Source organism: Taudactylus pleione, unplaced genomic scaffold (assembly GCF_031769625.1).
Source record: "Taudactylus pleione unplaced genomic scaffold, aTauple2 ptg000579l, whole genome shotgun sequence".
NCBI classification, from domain to species: domain Eukaryota; kingdom Metazoa; phylum Chordata; class Amphibia; order Anura; family Myobatrachidae; genus Taudactylus; species Taudactylus pleione.
Genome location: NW_028284981.1, coordinates 4,808,994 through 4,829,450, shown reverse-complemented (window position 1 = coordinate 4,829,450; position 20,457 = coordinate 4,808,994). Strand labels below are relative to the sequence as shown.

The 20,457-nt window shown below is 42.2% G+C and overlaps 1 protein-coding gene across 1 annotated transcript in view; it reads right to left on the bottom strand.

The window, feature by feature from the left end:
* Positions 1–13,886: 13,886 nt before the first annotated feature.
* Positions 13,887–20,457, bottom strand: part of LOC148481471 (uncharacterized) — a 28,378-nt gene continuing 21,807 nt past the window's right edge. Inside the window, exon 8 of the mRNA XM_088453394.1 lies at positions 13,887–19,336. Coding sequence (XP_088309520.1) covers positions 19,176–19,336 — 161 coding nt within the window. The 3' untranslated portion in view covers positions 13,887–19,175. The remainder of the gene's footprint in view (positions 19,337–20,457) is intronic.

Here is a 20,457-nt window from a genome sequence, read left to right as displayed (position 1 = left end):
TGAAAGGAGGTAGTCAGCCTCCTGTAAGTGATAGAAGAAAAGATAAAGCAGCGCTAGTTAACAGAAATAAAACTAAAAAGGGTTTAATAATATATAAAATATAAAAATACACACAGTACTGTGTATAGGCACATGGAAGGTATAGAAATTCACATACAATGAAAATATTAATCCACCAATGTAAACATTAAAAATAAGCAGGCAAATATAATATAATCACCCTGAAAGCACTATGTTAATTCTAATCGAGCAGTTCAAATGCACCTGGTCATAGAGTCTCTTGGTAGCAAACAAAGGTTCCAGCTATAAAGGGTTACCAGCTTGTGCTAAAGTCCTGAGGGAATCTTTCATTAGTTATGGCCTCAGGGTCCGAAAACTTCCAACAAAGACTTTGTGGTTCCTCTCTGTAGCCAGTAGCTGGATATTGATGCACAATGTCCCAAGTCCAGACAACACTCCAATAGATATCAAGGTGCTTTGTATCTAAAGGAGCCCAATAGATGATAAGGTGCCAATAAGTTAAAGTGACAGGGAATATCACCAACGCGTTTCACTGCACTGGGGCAGCTTTTTCAAGGCAAAAACCTCCTGTAATAGGCTGCTAAACCCAAGAAGGACCTTAACTCTTTCTTGGTAGTCGGAACTGGGGCATCGGCTAGTGCATGTACCTTACTCACAAGGGGCTTCAGACACCCACTGCCCACCACATACTCTAAGTACTTGGTTTCATTTTACCTAGAACACATTTCTTCAAGTTAGAAGTTAAACGTGCCTCTCTCAAAGACTGAAGAACAGCCCTAAGCCCAACAACGGCATTCCAATGCTGATTATACATGACAATATCATCTAAGTATGCTGCAGCATAATTCTGATAAAGACGAAGCACCTGGTCCATTACCCTCTGAAAAGAAGCCGGGGCACCATGTAAGCCAAAAGGCATTGTTTTCCACTGAAAGAGGCTCAATGGAGTAGAAAAAGCAGTTTTCTTCCTAGCTTCCTCTGTCAGCTCAATTTGTCAATATCCCTTCGTAAGGTCAAGGGTAGAAATATATCTGTCCGAACCTGACCTATCAAGCAGGTCATCAACCCTTGGCATTGGGTAGGCATCAAATTTGGACACTCCATTAACTTTGCGGAAGTCTATGCAGAATCTTGTAGAACCATCTGGTTTTGGGACCAAGGCAATGGGGCTACACCATTCACTAGATGACTCCTCAATTACCCCTAACTTCAACATTTATTGTATTTCCTTGATTACCTGCGCTTGTTTTTCCCTTGGAATCCTATAGGGTTTTTGTCAAACTACTACGCCAGGTGGGGTTACAATGTCATGTCAGACTAAAATTGCTCCTCCCTGGTTTATCAGAAAAAAACATGAGCATTCATTAACTAGGTTCCCCAAGAAAGGCTTCAGCTTGTCTGAATTCAAAGGTTCAAGGGGTGGAGAGACCCCATCAGACTGAGGAATCTGTGGACCAAGGTCACTATGGCCATTACCAAGGTCTACAAAAAACATCTCTTGAACCTTCCATGTTTTCAACAGGTTAACATGGTAAATCTGCCTAGAAGTTTTTGAGCCTTCTGTGCATTTACCAAATTTTCCCGGGCCAATTGACCTGGTAGGTCTATGCGATTATGCATCTGGACCACATATTGAAGGATAGTTTCGCCCTCTATTGGTTGTTCTTCCCATGCTTCCAGCAGAAGGTCGAGAACAACACCCACTGTGGAGACAGATGGGGAGACTCCAGCGTAATTAAAGACGAAAGGTTCTCCATACCATCCTGCGCCAGCAAGGCATTTTCCACTAGCCAGACAACGGACTCCAAATTCTCAACGCGATGCAGCTGGACCCAGCGAGCAACTTTGGCAGGGAGAAGTGCAACAAACTGTTCGAGAGTGACCAACTCTACCAGCCGGGCAGAATTATGTAGGTCCAGCTGCAGCCATTTAACTGCAAGGTCGGACAGTTTCTGGGCCAGGACACGTGGCCTTCCATCAGGATCATAGGACACAGACCTGAATTTCTGCTGGTACACTTATGGATAGAGGCCAAATCGATTTGCTATGGCAGCCTTCACTCGGTCATATATTTTTTCATCTTCCAGGGAGAGGGTGGCGTATGCAGCTTGGCCTTCCCCGTTAGCAGAGGGGCAATCCTTATGGCCCAGGAATCTGTGAGCCATGCTTGCAAGGTAGCAACGCTTTCAAAAGTGGTAAGAATGGCCTCCACATCATCTGAGGCCTGCATTTTGGTAAGTACTGGAGCTGTTACCACTGCTTGCTGCTGTTTAAAAAAGTTCAACATTCTCTTTAGGATCCTTGGCACAAAACTCACCTCATCCCACTTCTGACACCACAATGTAGCGGGTAAGTTCAGATGACCAATGGGAGTCTGAGATGATGCAAACAAGCAAACTTTTTATTCCAGGCTTAAAAAGGCAGAGTCAGTGTAAGGACTTCTTACATAAGGCAAACACAGTTCAGGAACAATAATTCAGCTTACATGAGACAGAAGTTCAAACGAGCAGAATATTCCCAGCACAGTCATGGTCAGATTGTCCAGCAGAGGGAGCTGCTGAAGGCACAACCTCTCCCTCACATTTCCACTGACTAACTAAATGTACCAGGTTTTTATACCTTAGCTGGTCTTAATTAAGATAAGCGTGTGGTTCCTCCCTGGCTACAGGTTAACCCTTTCCTCAGAATGTGGGAGAGACCCACTCAGTCACACTGGTGTACAACAGATCCTATCAAATCCTGTCATGCCCAGTTTATTGGCATATGGTAAGTCTAACAATTTGTCCCGTGAAGGACCACGTGTGATTTCTACTAAAATGGATGGCTGCGCTGATTGGTCAGAGTGTGAGAGAAGCCGTCCAGATTGGTTAGTAGTAACCTATTAATTTAAAAATAGGGATGGCAAGAGCTAACAGTCCTTCATGGGACAAGTTGTTCGTTGGTCCATATTGTTTTACTTTTGCCCAGTATGTGGATGCCTACAGGGTCGTATGGAATATGGGTAATAAAACGTTGAACGAGGTTTGTGTGGGGGGAGTGTTCCCTTCAATGAAGAACTTCTTCAAGTTCTCCCCACAGGTACACTGCATGTGCCAGTGTAGTTCTCCAAGTGCAAGTGCCAGCATGCACTGGCAGCCATCAAAATTGGGCATGACAAGCTTGCTGAGACTTGTAGTTTGTCAGTAAAAATCTAATCTAATAGTATTTTCTGTGCTGAATTCAAAAAGTGGTTTTAGAATGTCTCTATTACATAAGTATCTTGAGTTTACAATATTATGTTTATTAACAATACATACATAGTAAATTATTAACTCACTTAAAATGTAGACGTATTGGATTTTTAGCTGTATTCTGCCTCAGGAGCATCCTTTTTAAGGTTCTAACAATAGCAAGCAAGCATACTAGGGTGCCACTTGCCCTGATGCCGCTTTTCCATTAGGTTAATATCCTGGTAGAACCGCTCGCCATGTTCATTGCTGACTGCTTCAAGATTTGCTGGGAAGAGATCCAGGTGCGTGTCCAAGGAATGGAATTTAAAAGACATGTTGCATCACATGGTCTTTTAGGATTTTAAAAGATTGTCCACTATTTCTTCGTAGTTGTCTGCCTTAGGCTTCCCTAAGATGTTCCAACATATACTCTTGAAAGACTCCAATGCAGCTTTTTCAGCCTGATTCAACTGACCATCAAAGCCCTCATCTTAAACAGTTTTATTTGAGGTCCTACAAAGGAGCTTTGGATCACTGATTCTCTGGATTTTTTTTTCTTAAGTATGTAAATCCAAGTCCACTTCAATCTATTTCTTTAATTCTTCATAAGACCAAGCGTTATATGGAGTAGAGGCAGATATAAGTGCATCATCCAGCAGAATGTGGTAGGGCTGCTTACAAAATATCCGATCTCGGGTCTACTTTAAGTACAGCATATGCGCCTGCTTACTTGAAAGACCCCTGCAACATGAGGCACAATAGCTAGCAACCTGGTAAATTACGGCTCCAAAACAATAGTACATATTTTATTTTCACATGTGGTTCCTTTTTCATTTGTTCAATTGGCTATAGTTACTTCTTCTGACAGGTTATTGATATTGAAACAGTGCCAGAACAGAATTCATATTTACCACTATAATCTTTATTCAATAATTGTACTTTCAGATTTCCTCCAACTTATTTTTGTAAAATAAGTTCAAAAGCAACATGCAGTGCTGCTATTTACAGTTTATCGTTTTCATTCAAATCACGTAATGACAGCCAGTAGTATCTTGTGTTAATCCTTAAAATCCCTCTTGTTGCTACCAGTCTGCCGTTTCTAGAAAACGAACTGCGATAGCAATCCATGGATTGTGATTGCTAAAGCCTGAGGGGGCAGTTGGAATTCCAGCTTCGACCTTTTGGTTTCGTCATATAAGTTTCAGAAAGATGAAAACATTGGGCTACTAGGTGTCTTAGGATGTGTCATTTGGAGGGGCAGCCAACTTTTTTTTGGGGATTAAAAAAATAAAAAGCATTTTCTTACTGCATTTATTTCCCATTCAGTTCAAAATCAGAAATGGAACAAAGCAGTTCTGTACCTTTCCAAACCATGAGGCTCACCTCACACAGCCATATGGTACTGGTCGCCTCACACAGCCATATGGTACTGGTCGCCTCACACAGCCATATGGTACTGATCACCCCGCACAGCCATATGGAACTGGTCACCTCACACAGCCATATGGTACTGGTCGCCTCACACAGCCATACGGTATTGGTCACCTCTCACAGCCAAATGGAACTGGTCACCTCACACAGCCATAAAGTACTGGTCACCTCAAATAGCCATATGGTACTGGTCGCCTCACACAGCCATATGGTACTGATCACCTCGCACAGCCATATGGTACTGATCACCCAGCAGAGCCATATGGAGCTGGTCACCTCACACAGCCATATGGTACTGGTCACTACGCACAGCGATATGATAATGGTCACCTCAAATAGCCATATGGTATTGGTCACCTCGCACAGCCATATGGACTTGTCACATCACACAGCCATAAAGTACTGGTCACCTCAAATAGCCATATGGTATTGGTCACCTCGCACAGCCATATGGTAGTGGTTGCCTCGCACAGCCCCATGGTACTGGTCGCCTCGCACAGCCATATGGAATCGCTCACCTCACACAGCCATATGGTACTGATCACCTTAAATAGCCATATGGTATTGGTCACCTAGCACAGCCATATGGTACCTGTCACCTTACACAGGCCTTATGGAACTGGTCACATCACACAGCCAGAAAGTACTGGTCACCTCAAATAGCCATATGGTATTGGTCACCTCGCACAGCCATATGGAATCGCTCACCTCACACAGCCATATGGTACCGGTTAAGTTGCACAGCCATATGGTACTGATCACCTTAAATAGCCATATGGTATTGGTCACCTAGCACAGCCATATGGTACCTGTCACCTTACACAGGCCTTATGAAACTGGTCGCCTCACACAGCCATATGGTACTAGTCACCTCGCACAGGCATATGGTACTGGTTACCTTGCACAGCCATATGGTACTGGTCGCCTTGCACAGCCATATGGTACTGGTCAACTCACACAGGCATATGGTACTGGTTACCTTGCACAGCCATATGGTACTGGTCACCTTAAGTAGCCATATGGTATTGGTCACCTCGCACAGCCATATGGTACTGGTCACCTTACACAGGCCTTATGGAACTGGTCACCTCACACAGCCAGAAAGTACTGGTCACCTCGCACAGCCATATGGTAATGGTCACCTCACACAGCCATATGAAACTGGTCGCCTCACACAGCCATATGGTACTAGTCACCTCACACAGCCATATGGTACTGATCACCTCACAGAGCCATATGGAACTGGTCACCTCACACAGCAATGTGGTACTGGTCACCTTACACAGGCCTTATGGATCTGGTCACCTCAAACAGCCAGAAAGTACTGGTCACCTCACACAGCCATATGGTACTGGTCGCTTCACACAGCCATACGGTACTGGTTACCTCACACAGCCATATGGAACTGGTCACCTCACACAGCCATAAAGTACTGGTCACCTCAAATAGCCATATGGTACTGGTCGCCTTGTACAGCTGTATGGTACTGGTCACCTCACAGCCATCTGGTACTGATCACCTCACAGAGCCATATGGAACTGGTCACCTCAAACAGCCAGAAAGTACTGGCCACCTCGCACAGCCATATGGTAATGGTCGCCTCACACAGCCATATGGAACTGGTCACCTCACACAGCCAGAAAGTACTGGTCACCTCGCACAGCCATATGGTAATGGTCGCCTCACACAGCCATATGGAACTGGTCACCTCACACAGCCATAAAGTACTGGTCACCTCAAATAGCCATATGGTACTGGTCACCTCGCACAGCCATATGGTAATGGTCGCCTCACACAGCCATATGGTACTAGTCACCTCGCACAGCCCCATGGTACTGGTCGCCTCGCACAGCCATATGGTACTGGTCAACTCACACAGGCATATGGTACCGGTTACCTTGCACAGCCATATGGTATTGGTCACCTCGCACAGCTATATGGTACTAGTCATCTCGCACAGCCCCATGGTACTGGTCGCCTCGCACAGCCATATGGTACTGGTCGCTTCACACAGCCATACGGTACTGGTTACCTCACACAGCCATATGGAATTAATCACCTCAAATAGCCACATGGTATTGGTCACTTCACACAGTACATATGGTACTGATCACCTCGCACAGCCATATGGAACTGGTCACATCACACAGCCATAAAGTACTGGTCACCTCAAATAGCCATATGGTATTGTCACCTCGCACAGCCATATGGTAATGGTCACCTCACACAGCCATATGGTACTGGTCACCTTAAAAAGTCATATGGTATTGTCACCTCGCACAGCCATATGGTACTGGTCACCTTACACAGGCCTTATGGAACTGGTCACTTCGCACAGCCATATGGTAATGGTCACCTCGCACAGCCCTATGGTACTGGTCACCTCGCACAGCCCTATAGTACTGGTCACCTTGCATAGACATAATACTGTTTTTTAACATCTTTATATCCATGTATTCTCTTAGATACTCCATATTAATATATCACTTTATTTTCCTGCTATCGCTGCACAGAGATGTCAAAAAATGTATTTTTTGTTGCATCTGTAAATTTAGTTGAACTGGATTAGTCAATATTTTATTATATCAAGTATGTGGTCTGTGTAAGCTATTACCCTTTAGATTTTGCACAATGCAATAAATTAAAACAATGGAGTAGGACCTCAAATTTTGAGTGTTGGGTCCCTGGGACCCAAATGGCACGATCACTGGATTACACTCTTTGATATGTTGAAATGTTATATGCATAAACCCCATTCAGCTTGTTCTATGCACCGCAGCAGAATTAGTTATTGGTGGGTTTTATCACAATCAGCCAACACTGTGAGTACACTTTTGATATTAGGGGGGAAATTTACTAATGTGAGAGTTTTTAGAAGTGAGTTTTAGAAGAGATGTTGCCCATAGCAACCAATCAGATTCTAGCTATTATCTTCTAGAAGGTGCTAGTTAAATGTTAAGTAGAATCTGGCTGGTTGCTATGGGCGACATCTCTTTTAAAACTCACTTCTAAAAATTCTCTTTAGTAAATTTACCCCTAGTACTCATCTAAGTTGCATACATTGAGATCTACTCTGCATTCTTTTAGGTTGTTATGTTACATTATCATATCACATTGTGCACTTCTACTACCTGATTAATGTCTGGTTTATTCTAGCAGTATTCCCTATACGCGATGCCCACACTTAAGTGCTGTCGGAGTACCGTTAAGCATAATGAGCTTTAAGGCAAAGGCCGCTGTTATACTGTAGGTGAAAATCTAGGTCCTAATTCTAAGGGTGTATCACAAAATGTATGGTATTACTTATAACAATACTATACTGGAGCCAATGGTTGCCAAAACTTGCCGGATCGTGTGGAACTAGAAGTGCCAGTCTCCCTTGTCAGTTAGGGATCTCTGGAAGTTTTGCAATAGTACTGGATTGTTTTGCTGCCAGCTGCATTTTTTTAAATTTGTATGGCTGTGGCCACTCTCCACTTAGCCAAACACAAGCAACCAGCATGTTAAATATTGCTTGTGACTGGCTGAGCATTTCCCATTGATTTCTATAAGCAATGCATTTCAAATGGCTATGTCCATTAAAAATGTAATTCCTATTAAAATGAAAAGGAACAGTGTAAAATTTTTCTCAGCAGGTAGTTTCCCCAAATGAGACACATTTAACATAAAACAAATTTAGGATTGGAGAGTTTGGGTAATCACAGAATAGTGCATGAACGGCGATTTTAACTTCTGAACAAAAATGTCCCATTGATAGATCTGCAAGTTATATTGTACAAGCGCTCTCCAGCGTGTAAATCCTGGACCTTAACTTTGTAGCCGCCTGTGTTTGTCTTACCCACCTGTACCGGGCTGGTTGGTCTGTCTCCGCCTGCCTATGCTTTTAAAAGGGACTCCCGGGCTGCTGGATGCCTGGTGCAGAGCCTTGTTACCTTCTCTGGCATGGGCCTGCGGTGATCGGCAGTGCAGTATTGCTGTGTATATCAGGCGGCTGCTCCGAATCCTCTCCAGAGGTTGCCTGGGGGAAAGGACGCTCTCCTTGCCCCTCCCGTCTTCTCTCCCTTTATGGCCATGGGGAAGGGTTGTCTTTTATAGCTGGGTCTCCTTGGAATTGTGTCATATTTATGTTTCTGTTGCAATTTCCATATTATGTTGTTTTCGGTATGAATATTTATTTTTATTGCACTGCCATCACTTTTTTATAGTGTTGAGTGTGCTCATTACTTGTTTTTTTTATATTTGCGTGTTTGATTGTTTATTGTACATGTATCATTTGAAAAACTTTTCAAGAAATACACTCGATAAAAAAAAAAAAACAACTCATACTATGCGGAAACTACTAAAAATCAAACCATCACGAACAAGGTTATTTTCACTTTTACAAAATATGCTTAAAGTACCTTTTATTCGCTGTTCCAAAATATGCAGTCCTTAACAGGAGCCAGGATTATATATATGTCCAGAAGATCAAGGTCTCTTGGACCAAGCATTTGTAGCCACATGATTTTTAAGTTTAAGCCACTGGAAGCAAATAACGCCACCTAAAGGAAAATTAGATCAGATCGAACACCTGAAACTATTACATGCATAGGTCTCTCTAATACCTTATCTTCCAGTCTATTTTGTCCAGCAGATCCCTTGTAATCAGGAAGAGACTCCTCAAAACACCTACTGAGATGGAGGTACAATTATACTTCAGTTGTGTACCTGTACCTATGCATTTCTTTTACACAACAAAAATTGCAGTAACTGTATATTGTATTTTTTTGCGCTTTTATGCTTCACAATAAAATCATTAAAATAGTACTGTCTCCATAACACTTTTTTCGATATGCCTAAAGTGCTTCTGACGACCAGGGATGTTTCCTATTCAACACAATCATAGCCCAATTTTCAGGCTCATCGGCATGATAACTGAACAGCATATGGCTGCATCGGAGTAACAATTATCGGTCTGGCGGCCGTGAAAAATCTTCCAGCACGCCCAGCAGATGTGATTTTTTTTCCGGCTTGGATATCTCATCATTAGACAGACAACTGACAGTGTATGGTAAGGATATTGTATGTTTTCAGCATGCGGGGTAATTGGTCTCTCTGACAGGTGGGGAGTTTTACCGGACAGTGTATAGTCACCTTAGGTCATGGCCTGTTGTAGTACAAGCTGATGTTTGCGGCAACCTGTGTTTATACTGACACACATACCAAGTGGGCTAAAATATATGTTTCAAAGTCAGCATTAACAGGTAGAATGCCAACACATGCATTTATACTTACCGCACACAAAAACCAGTTAGAAAGTTATGTACAGTGCACCAATGACCCATGAAGAAGCTTGGGTGGCATGCAGGTCTAAACGCGTTCGCATCTAGCAGGTTATAGCAAACTCTCTATATATGCCGTAGTGAACATTTGCATCTATGTATCTACGGGCGATTCAGAGCCAGGCGGATCACCGGCATTTCTTGCCCTCTGAGAAAGGGGGCATTTCTGAGTGTTAACTGGCTGTAAGCAGGGAAAAGACCAGTCTTGGGGGAGTGTCGCCAGAATTGTGCCATAGTCATGCGTACACTGAAGGTACGTATTTTTCAGTCATATATCTTGCGCCCAGCATGGGGTAGGTGTCAGTGCTGACACTAGTGATGGCAGCTGACGGAATAAAGTGGGGTGGTGTGATGCGCAAGCATTAAGACGTACATACAGTTGCTTTAGAATTCCGTTTGCAATCCATCTGCAATGTGACTGCGGCCCCACGTGTGCATGTTGTGGGGATTACTAGTCAACTTTATTTTAATTGAAAATTAAACAAATGACCTTGGTTGCAAGGTATAGTCTTAATTATTAATGTATAAGGATTTATGAATTACAATAGTCTAAGGGGCATATACAATTGGGCGCAAGGTTTAGAGAGTTAAAACCTTGTACCTCACGCCCAATTCCGGAATACCGCAGGTATGAGCGTTCCCGCTACCCGCGGAATTCAATTAAAAAAATAGTGGTCGCGGGGTTTTCAGCTTTGAAAACCCTGCGCCGCGTAAAATGAAAAAAAAAACCCACCTGGGAGGGGGTCTCCGCGGCTCCCCCTCTCTCTTCTTACTGGAGAGGGGGCTGTTGGGAGTCCCGGGGGCTGATGGGAGGAGCAGGGGCTGCTGAGAGATGTAGTCCTCCCAGCGCCCATTCCGGGGGGGCCACACACACACACACACACCGCTCAGGGGGTCACTCACTCACACACAAACACCTACATACACTGACATACTCATCCTGCTGCAGAAGAGCCGGCTCCCGACGCTGGATGCATAAGATGATGCAGAAGACAGCGCGGTGGAAGGTAATTAATGACTAATTAAGCTAATTGGATACTTCCAATTGCTTAATTAGTCCTCAGGGGGGGTGCCACGGGGGTGTCAGAGCAAGTCCCGGTGATTTTTCCTAAAATCATTGATTTTAGGAAAAAATCACGCTTGCTCAGCAGGTGCATGAAAAAAAAAAAAACCTCCCAGTGCGTGTTTTTTTTAAAAAAAACACGCACCTAATAGAATAGCAAAAAACCCGTACCTGCAGGAAAAACCTTGCAGGTTTTTTGCTATTCTCGCACACAATTGAATATGCCCCTCAGAATGAGCTCCTCTACTATTTTGGGGTTACGCTCATGCGCTCAAGACCTGATTTGAGGCATGCACAATGTTCACAGAGCGATTATTTGCTACTGACAGGGATTTTCAGGCACAAATAACGCATACAGAGCACGCATCCTAAATTCCCCCCCCCCCCTCCCCCAACTTTAATTATACAGTGGTTTAAAAGTTACAAACAGAAAACTGCATTGAAGACACCGCAGTTCTAATATTTTGCATCAGGTCGCATTATCCATCAACAAATCAGGTGCTGCCATGAGTTGACCAATTGTAGTCTTCCAGCGGGTATGTATTTACATTTTGCGCTCTCCGTTTCACATATGAATTGGGTTCTCTTCATATGCTGTAAGTAATGAAGCCTCCGAACTGCGTTGGGAAGAAAACCATGTTCGGGAGATTGCACAACTTGAACGGTTCTTCTAAGACGGAGGGCGAGGAGAAAGCTGCTGGCGACAATGTTTCAAAGGAGCCTGGGCTAAAAGTAGAATCAATCCTGGACTGTTGAACAATGGCAGAAAGTAATTTTTACTGTCTTTACAGCAATGAAGCAAGCCTATATGTACAATGATTTCTGCTATTTTGTCCTGAGTATCTAAGCGTGACTGTAAAGTATCCGATAAAAGTCATGGTCTGTAGATGCATGTCAGCCGCTGGTGTTGCAAGTCTTCAAATCATGGAAGGAATGAAGAATGCTGCAAAATAGATTACAACACTAGAGACAAAACCGCTTCCCTCTGCAAAATAAATGTATCCATGCGGAGATTTCGACTTTCAATATTACAATTCACCTTGCCCTACAGTTAAAGATGTGAAGAATTGGATTGCGTCCTGTAAGATGAAGTTGCTGAATTGGCTTGGACCGTCCCCTGATCTTTACCCAATCGAGGTGGGATATGAGATCCCAAAGAAGAAGCCCAATACAAAAAGGGGGCTAACTGAAGCTCGTACCACAAACTGGAATGGAATCGTCTCTCCCATTCTTCTACAGAACCTGTTTTTTTCAAAGCCTGTGTGGTTGTGCTCAAGGTTAAGGGCTGGCCAACCAAATACTAATCGCTTCACTCTTTCTTATACATACGCTGCAGAAATTAATTCTGTACTGACCAAAACATAGGTCTGAGGCAAAATATACTTATCACTGAAAAATAATTCTTGGCTTTTCGTATTATTCTCACTTTTAGGTGCAAAATCAAGTAAGACACCATAGAATAGGCAAATAAAAACACTATATAACAACATGTACACATAGCTTAATGCAAGCTGCCTCAAATTCCTTTCTAGAGTACAGAAAAAGCTTGATGTGCTAGTGATACAAGACTTTTGGCCACACTACACTTGACAGTCCGGCTATTAAGCCTAACAGCATGATTTGAAACCATTGCAAGGCCAGTGCCACTTGCTCAAGGACATAATGTTGTTTTTATTATTAATTCCCATTTGTTTATGTTGGATTATGCTAGGAACAAGAGAATAGGCAAGTATTAAAGAAGATTTTTTTTATATATATATATATAAGTGGGTAATATATTATTTGAATTATTCTATTATAAAGGTGGCAAAAAAGTATGAATAATTTATAAAATTACCCTGATACCCACAGCCTAGGGGTTCCAGGTAGGCTACCTCTTGGTGCGAGCATTCGTTTTACCCCCATCCCAGAGGAGCGGATCAAAGCGGATTAGCACAGGCCCATTACAGAAGGGGAGGGGGCTACTTTTTATTTACTTTAAAACAGCATGCCCATCACATCCGCCTTTATTTTTTGGCATGTCTGCGACGATTCTTGAATTTGGCGCTCATGACTTACATTAAAAAGCCAGAACAGAAATCAACTTTTTAATATGTATGTATTTTAGAACTTGAGTAAACTATATGCCTTATATAAAAAAACTGTCTCACTGTGTCCAACTGTTTTTGATCCCATACCTGTTATTTTGTATTGTAAGATATGTTCTCAATGTTTATACGTTGCTTCAATAAAAATAGATTTAAAAAAAAAAAAAAAAAAGCCAGAACGTAGGTTTGTGGGTAACACACGAGTTAGAAATAAAAAGTCTTTTACTGATGATTTTTTTTTTGCCCATTTAGCCTACCTTACCTAAATCAATTTGCAACTCGCCAGATTATATGAAATTATATCCCTGCTTAATTACAGGGGTGTTATTAGACATTAAACTCATGGATAGCCTGCATTGATTTACTGGCTCAATAATATTACCTGTCAGTACAACAATACAGGATACAAGTGTTATTTTTAAATTTTGGAGTCACACTATACAATGACTTTAGCAGAAAACAATTTGGGCCAAATTTCCTACTGTAGCATTTCAACGTGGCCTCCCACACAACTAAGAATAAAATATTCAATTTGGAGGTCGAGGTACCTCTGGTTTGCTGTCAAAAGGAGTATAAGTATGAGTGGCAGATGCCTGGGTTTATACAAATGTACACAATCAACAACAAATATATTCGATTACAAAACAGCGGTAAGCACAAGAATGCTTTGGACAACAAGTTACTGACCTATCAGTTATTGCTATGCATGTATGCGGAGATAAAACAGGAGTAATGAGATCAAAGACAATAAAAATCACAAAAGGAAGAATTTTTTTTTATTAAAAATTAACAACCTTCCCTGAGGGAAGGAATATTTTTTTCTTATTAAAGAACAAAAAAGGGAATTGCAAACAGTAGGATCCTAAAAAGCCCTGGGTAGGTAGCAACAAGTAAGCAAACACCATTTGGCTACGTTATACAATATATTAGAAGGCAACAGGCTTTACCCCACACCAGCTGATACAGGGCCCTGCTTTGGCCTCCCAATGCAAGAACAGATTATAGGACATTCACACTCTTTGACTAATAAAATTAAAAGTCTCCAGCCGGAAGGTAAATGCTTAATCTCATTGCACATTTTTCTGGCTTTCTATATAGTGGAATGCTCACACTGTCGGCTGGTTTGGATTGGCCAGTGGAATATTTTGTAGCCAATCAGAACTCGTGGTAAATTCAGTATTTAAAAAGAACCATAACATGTAACACAAGTTGTCCTATCTAAAAGAACTACTAAAACCATTCACAAACATGTGTGTAAAAGTCTCTATACCATGACAGAACTTGCAATGTTTCACTGAAGCGTCACTTGCTGTAAGGCTGAGCACAAGCCACTGTCCTTACTTTCAGACAAAAAGGCCAATGCATAGGGTCCTTTAATGAAAGTCTGCTGTGCATAGAGAAATATTTACTCCCAGGATGACAACTTTGGGCCCGATTCAGAGATGGATGCAACCTGAACGTTGACGCATCTTGAGATTTTCAGCGGATGTGTGACGCAGCTGACATAAGCATCTTGGAGCATCTACAAGCAATTCAGAGTCATACGCATCTAAGGGGGAATTCAATTAGCCTCGCTAATTATTCACACGCAAAAAACAGGAGTTTTTTTTCATAGACGCTGGGGGATCAATAAGCTGCAATAAATTACCACAGTTAATTGAATTCCCCCCTAAAAGGTGATTTAGGGAGAAGAGTTTTGTGGGCATGTAATCCTGGTTGCGTCCTATTCCAAGTTATGCATATGCAGCGAGCACACCATTTTCAGTCACATCTTCTGCACCAAGCATGGGATATGTGTAAGTGTCATAACAAGTGATGACAGCCATTCTCGTGGCCGAAGGTGCTGTCCCACAGATGAGTCTTATACCCCTTTTACTCCAGAGCTAAAACCCGGGTTATTGCAGGGTTAACCCGGGTAGCTCCTTGGTGTAAAAGCATCCAACCCAGGCAACTAGCAGGGTTTAAAACGGGAATAACCCGTGAAACCCTGCTGTGTAAACAGCGTGATCCGGGTAGGGTGACCAGGATCGTGCCGCATGCCTGGCGATAGGCCAGCTCCAGTGGCGCTTGGAGATGACATCATCTCCAAGCATCCACTTCAACACCGGAAAAGACTGGTCCATGCAGACTCGGCTCCGGTGTGAACGGCGCCGGCTAAATTCCAGGTCTGATCCGGATTGGAACCCTGTTCCAACCTCCATGTCAGACCCGGAAATTAGGTGTAAAAGCTGTATTAGTTTAAATACGGGCAGATAGTTGTATTGGTCTTCCAATCAATGAGACATTAGGAATTGCGAGAACATTATGTGTTACTCAGAATCAGGACCTCTCTCTCTCTCAAATATCCCGACTTTTTCTTTTTTTACTATTATATTTGTGAATGTTTTTGTCACCGTTACATAAGATAACCTATATTTTACGTTTAACAGTCCTTATTACATAAACATTATAACATATTCGGTGGCCTATCCTCACTACATTAATATGATAATTAATCCCCAAGTCTAGAGTTTCCTATTAAAGTTGACAGGGGGTTGGGTCATAAAAACTTTTTTTTTCCACAATTGCTTTTAAAACAATGCAAAGTGCAGCTCATACATTGCATCACTTTTCCCAACTACTGAAAGACCCAACACCAATAAATTACAAAAATCCCTATAAGAAAGAATAATTAGCAACATTCACAAAACATATTTGAAAAATTTAGGAAAATAACTTTTACAACCATCCACTGCAGGATTAAAGAATTACACTTACGTGCACTGGTATTATAAGCACAGATAATGTATATTATGCTCAATGCTGCCTCATCATTGGTACAAGTGACCCAGCTGATGCTATATTGAATAATATAGATAAAAGGAAGGGTTCACAGCAGTAAGCCATCCTGACCAGTTATAAATTCAACACACTTTTCTCAATGAACTGAGTTAAGCAGGTTACCATGGTGAGTTGAGGTAAAATAAAACGTAATCTGTTTACTGCGTGTGGCTGAATGTTGGAGTAAATTTAACGCTTTGGTTGAGACTTATATGAAATGTGTCTGGAGTCTTTGTAAACTGTACTTATTAAATCCTAGATTGCTCCAGTAAATGAAGTATGGAGTGCTGCTTACACACAAAACACAGTTTTGAATGTTTACTTTGAAACACAGGAAGGGGAAAGTTAATTCTAGTCAGGCCGCATCAATGTGACGGACTACAGTTTTTAGGGGAGCAGAAGTCCATGCTAAGATATATGGATCCACAGAATTGGAAGGTCCACTCTGTCCTTAATGGACAGATGATTGGAGTTCAGTCTTACTGAACAGACCTAATGCTTTGTCATTTAGTAATTAAATGCTTTGCACAATCAATGCAATTTAGCAACACAAAGACAGAACAAGCACGCACACACACACTAATATATATCTGCATGACTGATAGATATATCTATCTATCTATCTATCTCAATAGAGGAAAAATAAGAACACCATACATACGAAGAAAGTAATATATTTTCAGTGTTACAAAATGCCTCGAAATGTTGAACCGACTTGTAGTGGGACAAGGTAGTCTTTAAAAACTTTTCCTTTGCCTCTAGGCCTAATATAAAATTCTATAATGTATACTTTGTTAAACACCACTACAAGGTATTGTATAATTTTAATGGCTGTCAGGAAGTCTCGTGTGTGTAGGGGGAAATGTATTTTTTTCAAATAAGGATCCCAACATGACAAGCATTTAATTTTGATAGGTTTCGGATAGGTTTAAATACTTTGGTTAGCGATTGTAGAAAACAATAAAGATGGGACAGTCCTCGCCAGTGCCTCATTCTACTCAATGTCATCGGGTTTACACTCCCAGTGGGGAAAGCTATTAGGTCCAAGGGTTGGTCATCAGAAAACAATAGTTGGCAGCCATGGGTTTCCATTCCGATGGAGATGCTTTTGCCATTCAATGCCAGGATTGCTATGGTTCCCAACATCACATCGTTCTCTCCGATGGCTGCTGGCCTGACTCCTGCTGCTTTTACCATGAAGGAGAAACTCTGTCTCCGCAGCAGATCGTCTTAGCGCCTGAGCACTAGCATACCATCGATGGATACATGCCATAGCAAGGCATGTTGCGGGCAGAAAAGCGCCACAACTATTAGATAGTGACCTTCCGATGGCCATCTCTACAATGCACTGGTGGAGGAAGCCCCTTCCTCAGCATTCCCTTTATAACATGACTAAATACTCCAGGAGAATGCAGACCCCATATGCTCTCAAACAGAGCATGGATGACACATTGGAGTTTTTATTAGGGAAATATTAGCGTCTATTTTTATCTTCCACGGCTTGATAGAAGTGACGTTCACATTTACAGTGAGAGCAGCTCCCTAACTAAACTGTTCTTGCAGTTCAAAGTTCTCTGCTCAGTGGGTATAAAGGAGCATGGCAGAAGAAAAAGATGAGAGGAAAATATATTGAGTAATCAGTGCACTAAAATCCTGAGCATTACACTGCCAAGCAGCAGAGAATCAAGCATTTACCGACTTCCACCCCAGAAATAACACTTTCAGTGTCCGGATTTGCACATGCAACGATAGCGAGCCTGGGCAAGGCACTCTGCCCTGCTATTTAGTGACACTACTTGTTTCACTTCAGTCTACGATATTCCTTTGAAGTAAATTACAATAAAAAAAATAAAAAAACAGAAGTGATGGCATATGTTGAAAAAAAAAGAAACGGCATCAACTACGCCGGATGGTATTATGTGAAAGCAAAGCTACAGTTGCCCCTACCAGTGGGATTATGCGACCGAGTGCTATGTATATAAAAGAATAGAGATCGCATTGCTCAAATACACAGCTTTCGTGCCAACTTATTTGCATCTGCAACGCCACATAACTACCGCTAGGGTGCAGTGTGGTCACATTTAAGTAAAGATGTGTTCTGCACTGCTATTGCCAAAAACCAAAAAAGCTGCTAAAACAATTATTGCAACATCTCTGGATATAAAACACAAAACAACAAGGTATCCTCAAGACCAAGGGTATGCATCTGCTAGCTATTATCTCCTAATTATTTACAGCAGCGGCAGTACAACTTCCATAATGTTGAGTACAGTATTGCATAGTAATCTACGCAACCTAGCAGGATGGTTTTCCACGTTTGTAGCCAATCACCTCTCTTTCTATAAATACACACATACACAGTAGACCAGTGTACACACTATAGTCAGAGGGATAGAGAGAGGCAAGGAGAGAGGGGGGGGGGGTGGCCTGCTTCGGGAAGTGTGAGTGGAGTGAGATGGGATTTGAAAGGTGGGGTCCTCATGGGAAGTCTTGGGTCATGTAAATCTAGATCTGATGCTCGCCATGGAAATATATGGCTAAAAGTCCACAGCAGACAGCACAGACTGAAAGGGATTATGACAGGGCGATAAATAAAACGGATGAATGAACAGGCCACCCCCGTAAGAAATCTCTGGTTGTCAAGAAAAAAAAAAAAAAAATTCAACCTCACAAACAATGGCCTGCAAAGCACTGCATTCCTTTGTGTTTTTCTAGCGACTTTAAACACATTGGTACCACCCCTGTATCTTAAAAAATAAAACATAAAATAAACATAAAATAAACACACCACACCTGAATTATAAAAATGCAAGTATATATCTATTTACCTAAAAAAAAAAAAAAAAAACCCCTCATAAAATTTACTGAATCATTATTTTGTTTTTAAATTAGATTCCACCTTAATAAATGTAGTATTTAAGTCTGGCTCCCGTGTGCCTACTCTGCAGTGCAAATACTATGGGTGACTGCAATGGGGTAAAATGTCCATCCGCTTCCCCACTACATGATCTAGAAAAGCGTATGAACGCATCGTCCCTGATTAGACATGCTTGTAGAATCGGGTAGGGGAAGCCCTGCAAGTTTGAATAATTGTATGACAGTGGAATTCACTGTGTTATTTGCACACCTTTATTCCCTGTAGTGCAACGCACCTCCTAGTGGGGGTGGAGCGGCTTTCCCTGCACCCTCCTAATCTCAAGCTATGCAACACCATCTTCATATCCTACTCAGAGTCGCCTCCTTCTTCTTCTTCTGAGGAATTTTCTGAATCTTCTGCATCCAGAACAACATCGTTCTCTTCTCCGATGGCCGATTCCACCATTTCATCGGGTACCAAGTCCCCATCTATGTCATCCTCTTCATCTTCCTCTTCGTCATCTGTTTCTGAAGAACACAAAAAAATAAAAAAAGCAGTTGAAAATCAGCACAAACTACATCCATATTAGCGCGACTTGCCTGGCGTGAGTGAGCCGCCAGGTCCCATGCAACTCCGCTAGCGTCGGGCGTCTATTGTTTGCAGTCTACAGCCGAGTACACACTAGACTAGATGTCATCCGATCCGCTGGTTCGGAGCGACATATGGCCCACAACGGCCAGGGTGTACCCGATATGTCGCTGACGATTTCGCGACATTGCAGGTCTGATGGGCGATATCGTTAGCGGGGGCCATGTTGCCAAATGCAGCATGGACCCTGCTGTCGCTCCCGGCACCGGCAAGTGTGTACACACTTGAGGATGTCGGCACCTCGTCGGTTCCCGTCACTGACGATGTCGGTACACATTAGACAGCGTCTAGTGTGTACCGGCCTTAAGTCGCAATGCACTACGATGCACAAGCAGATTCATTTAATATCTGTCTGCACTTGAGTCCGTATATGAAGCACAATTGGAACTTGGAATGAAAAAAAAGCTGCAGCCGCTGCATTGCAGCACTTCATATACAGATTCAGAGACTCAGTCGCACACAGGTATGAAAGTGTCACATATCAAATTTATCAGCACAGTCTATCCGTGCATCCTAGTCTCATCGCAACTTAGAAGCATTTTCGGGGAAAAAAAAAAAAAAAGACGCTAAAAAGACACCCAGTGCTAGCAGTCTCTCACTGGACCTGGCGCGCCAAGAGGGGTTCTTAGAAGCGACTGCAGCAAAGATGTGTAAGGACACATCTGTAGTTCGGAGAAGCTTTGCTTCCACATCAGATGCTGTCAGTGAAGCTCTGAATAGCATTTTTAATTAAGTTTATTTACATAGTACCATCATAGTATAAAAAGCTGCACAGAGAGAATAAGGAATTTGTTAAATTGCATATTAATATAAACCAGTTCCTTCAATATTGGGGCTTATAGTCTAACTTCTCTATCCAGCACATATTAGCAAAAATACCTGTTGAAAACAAAACGAAAAATTAAAAAAGGCACCCAGTGTCCCTGTAATGGATACAGAGTACAAACAAGAATGTACATAATGAGGCCGCCCAAAACAGCTGCTCAGCCAAAGTGTTCAC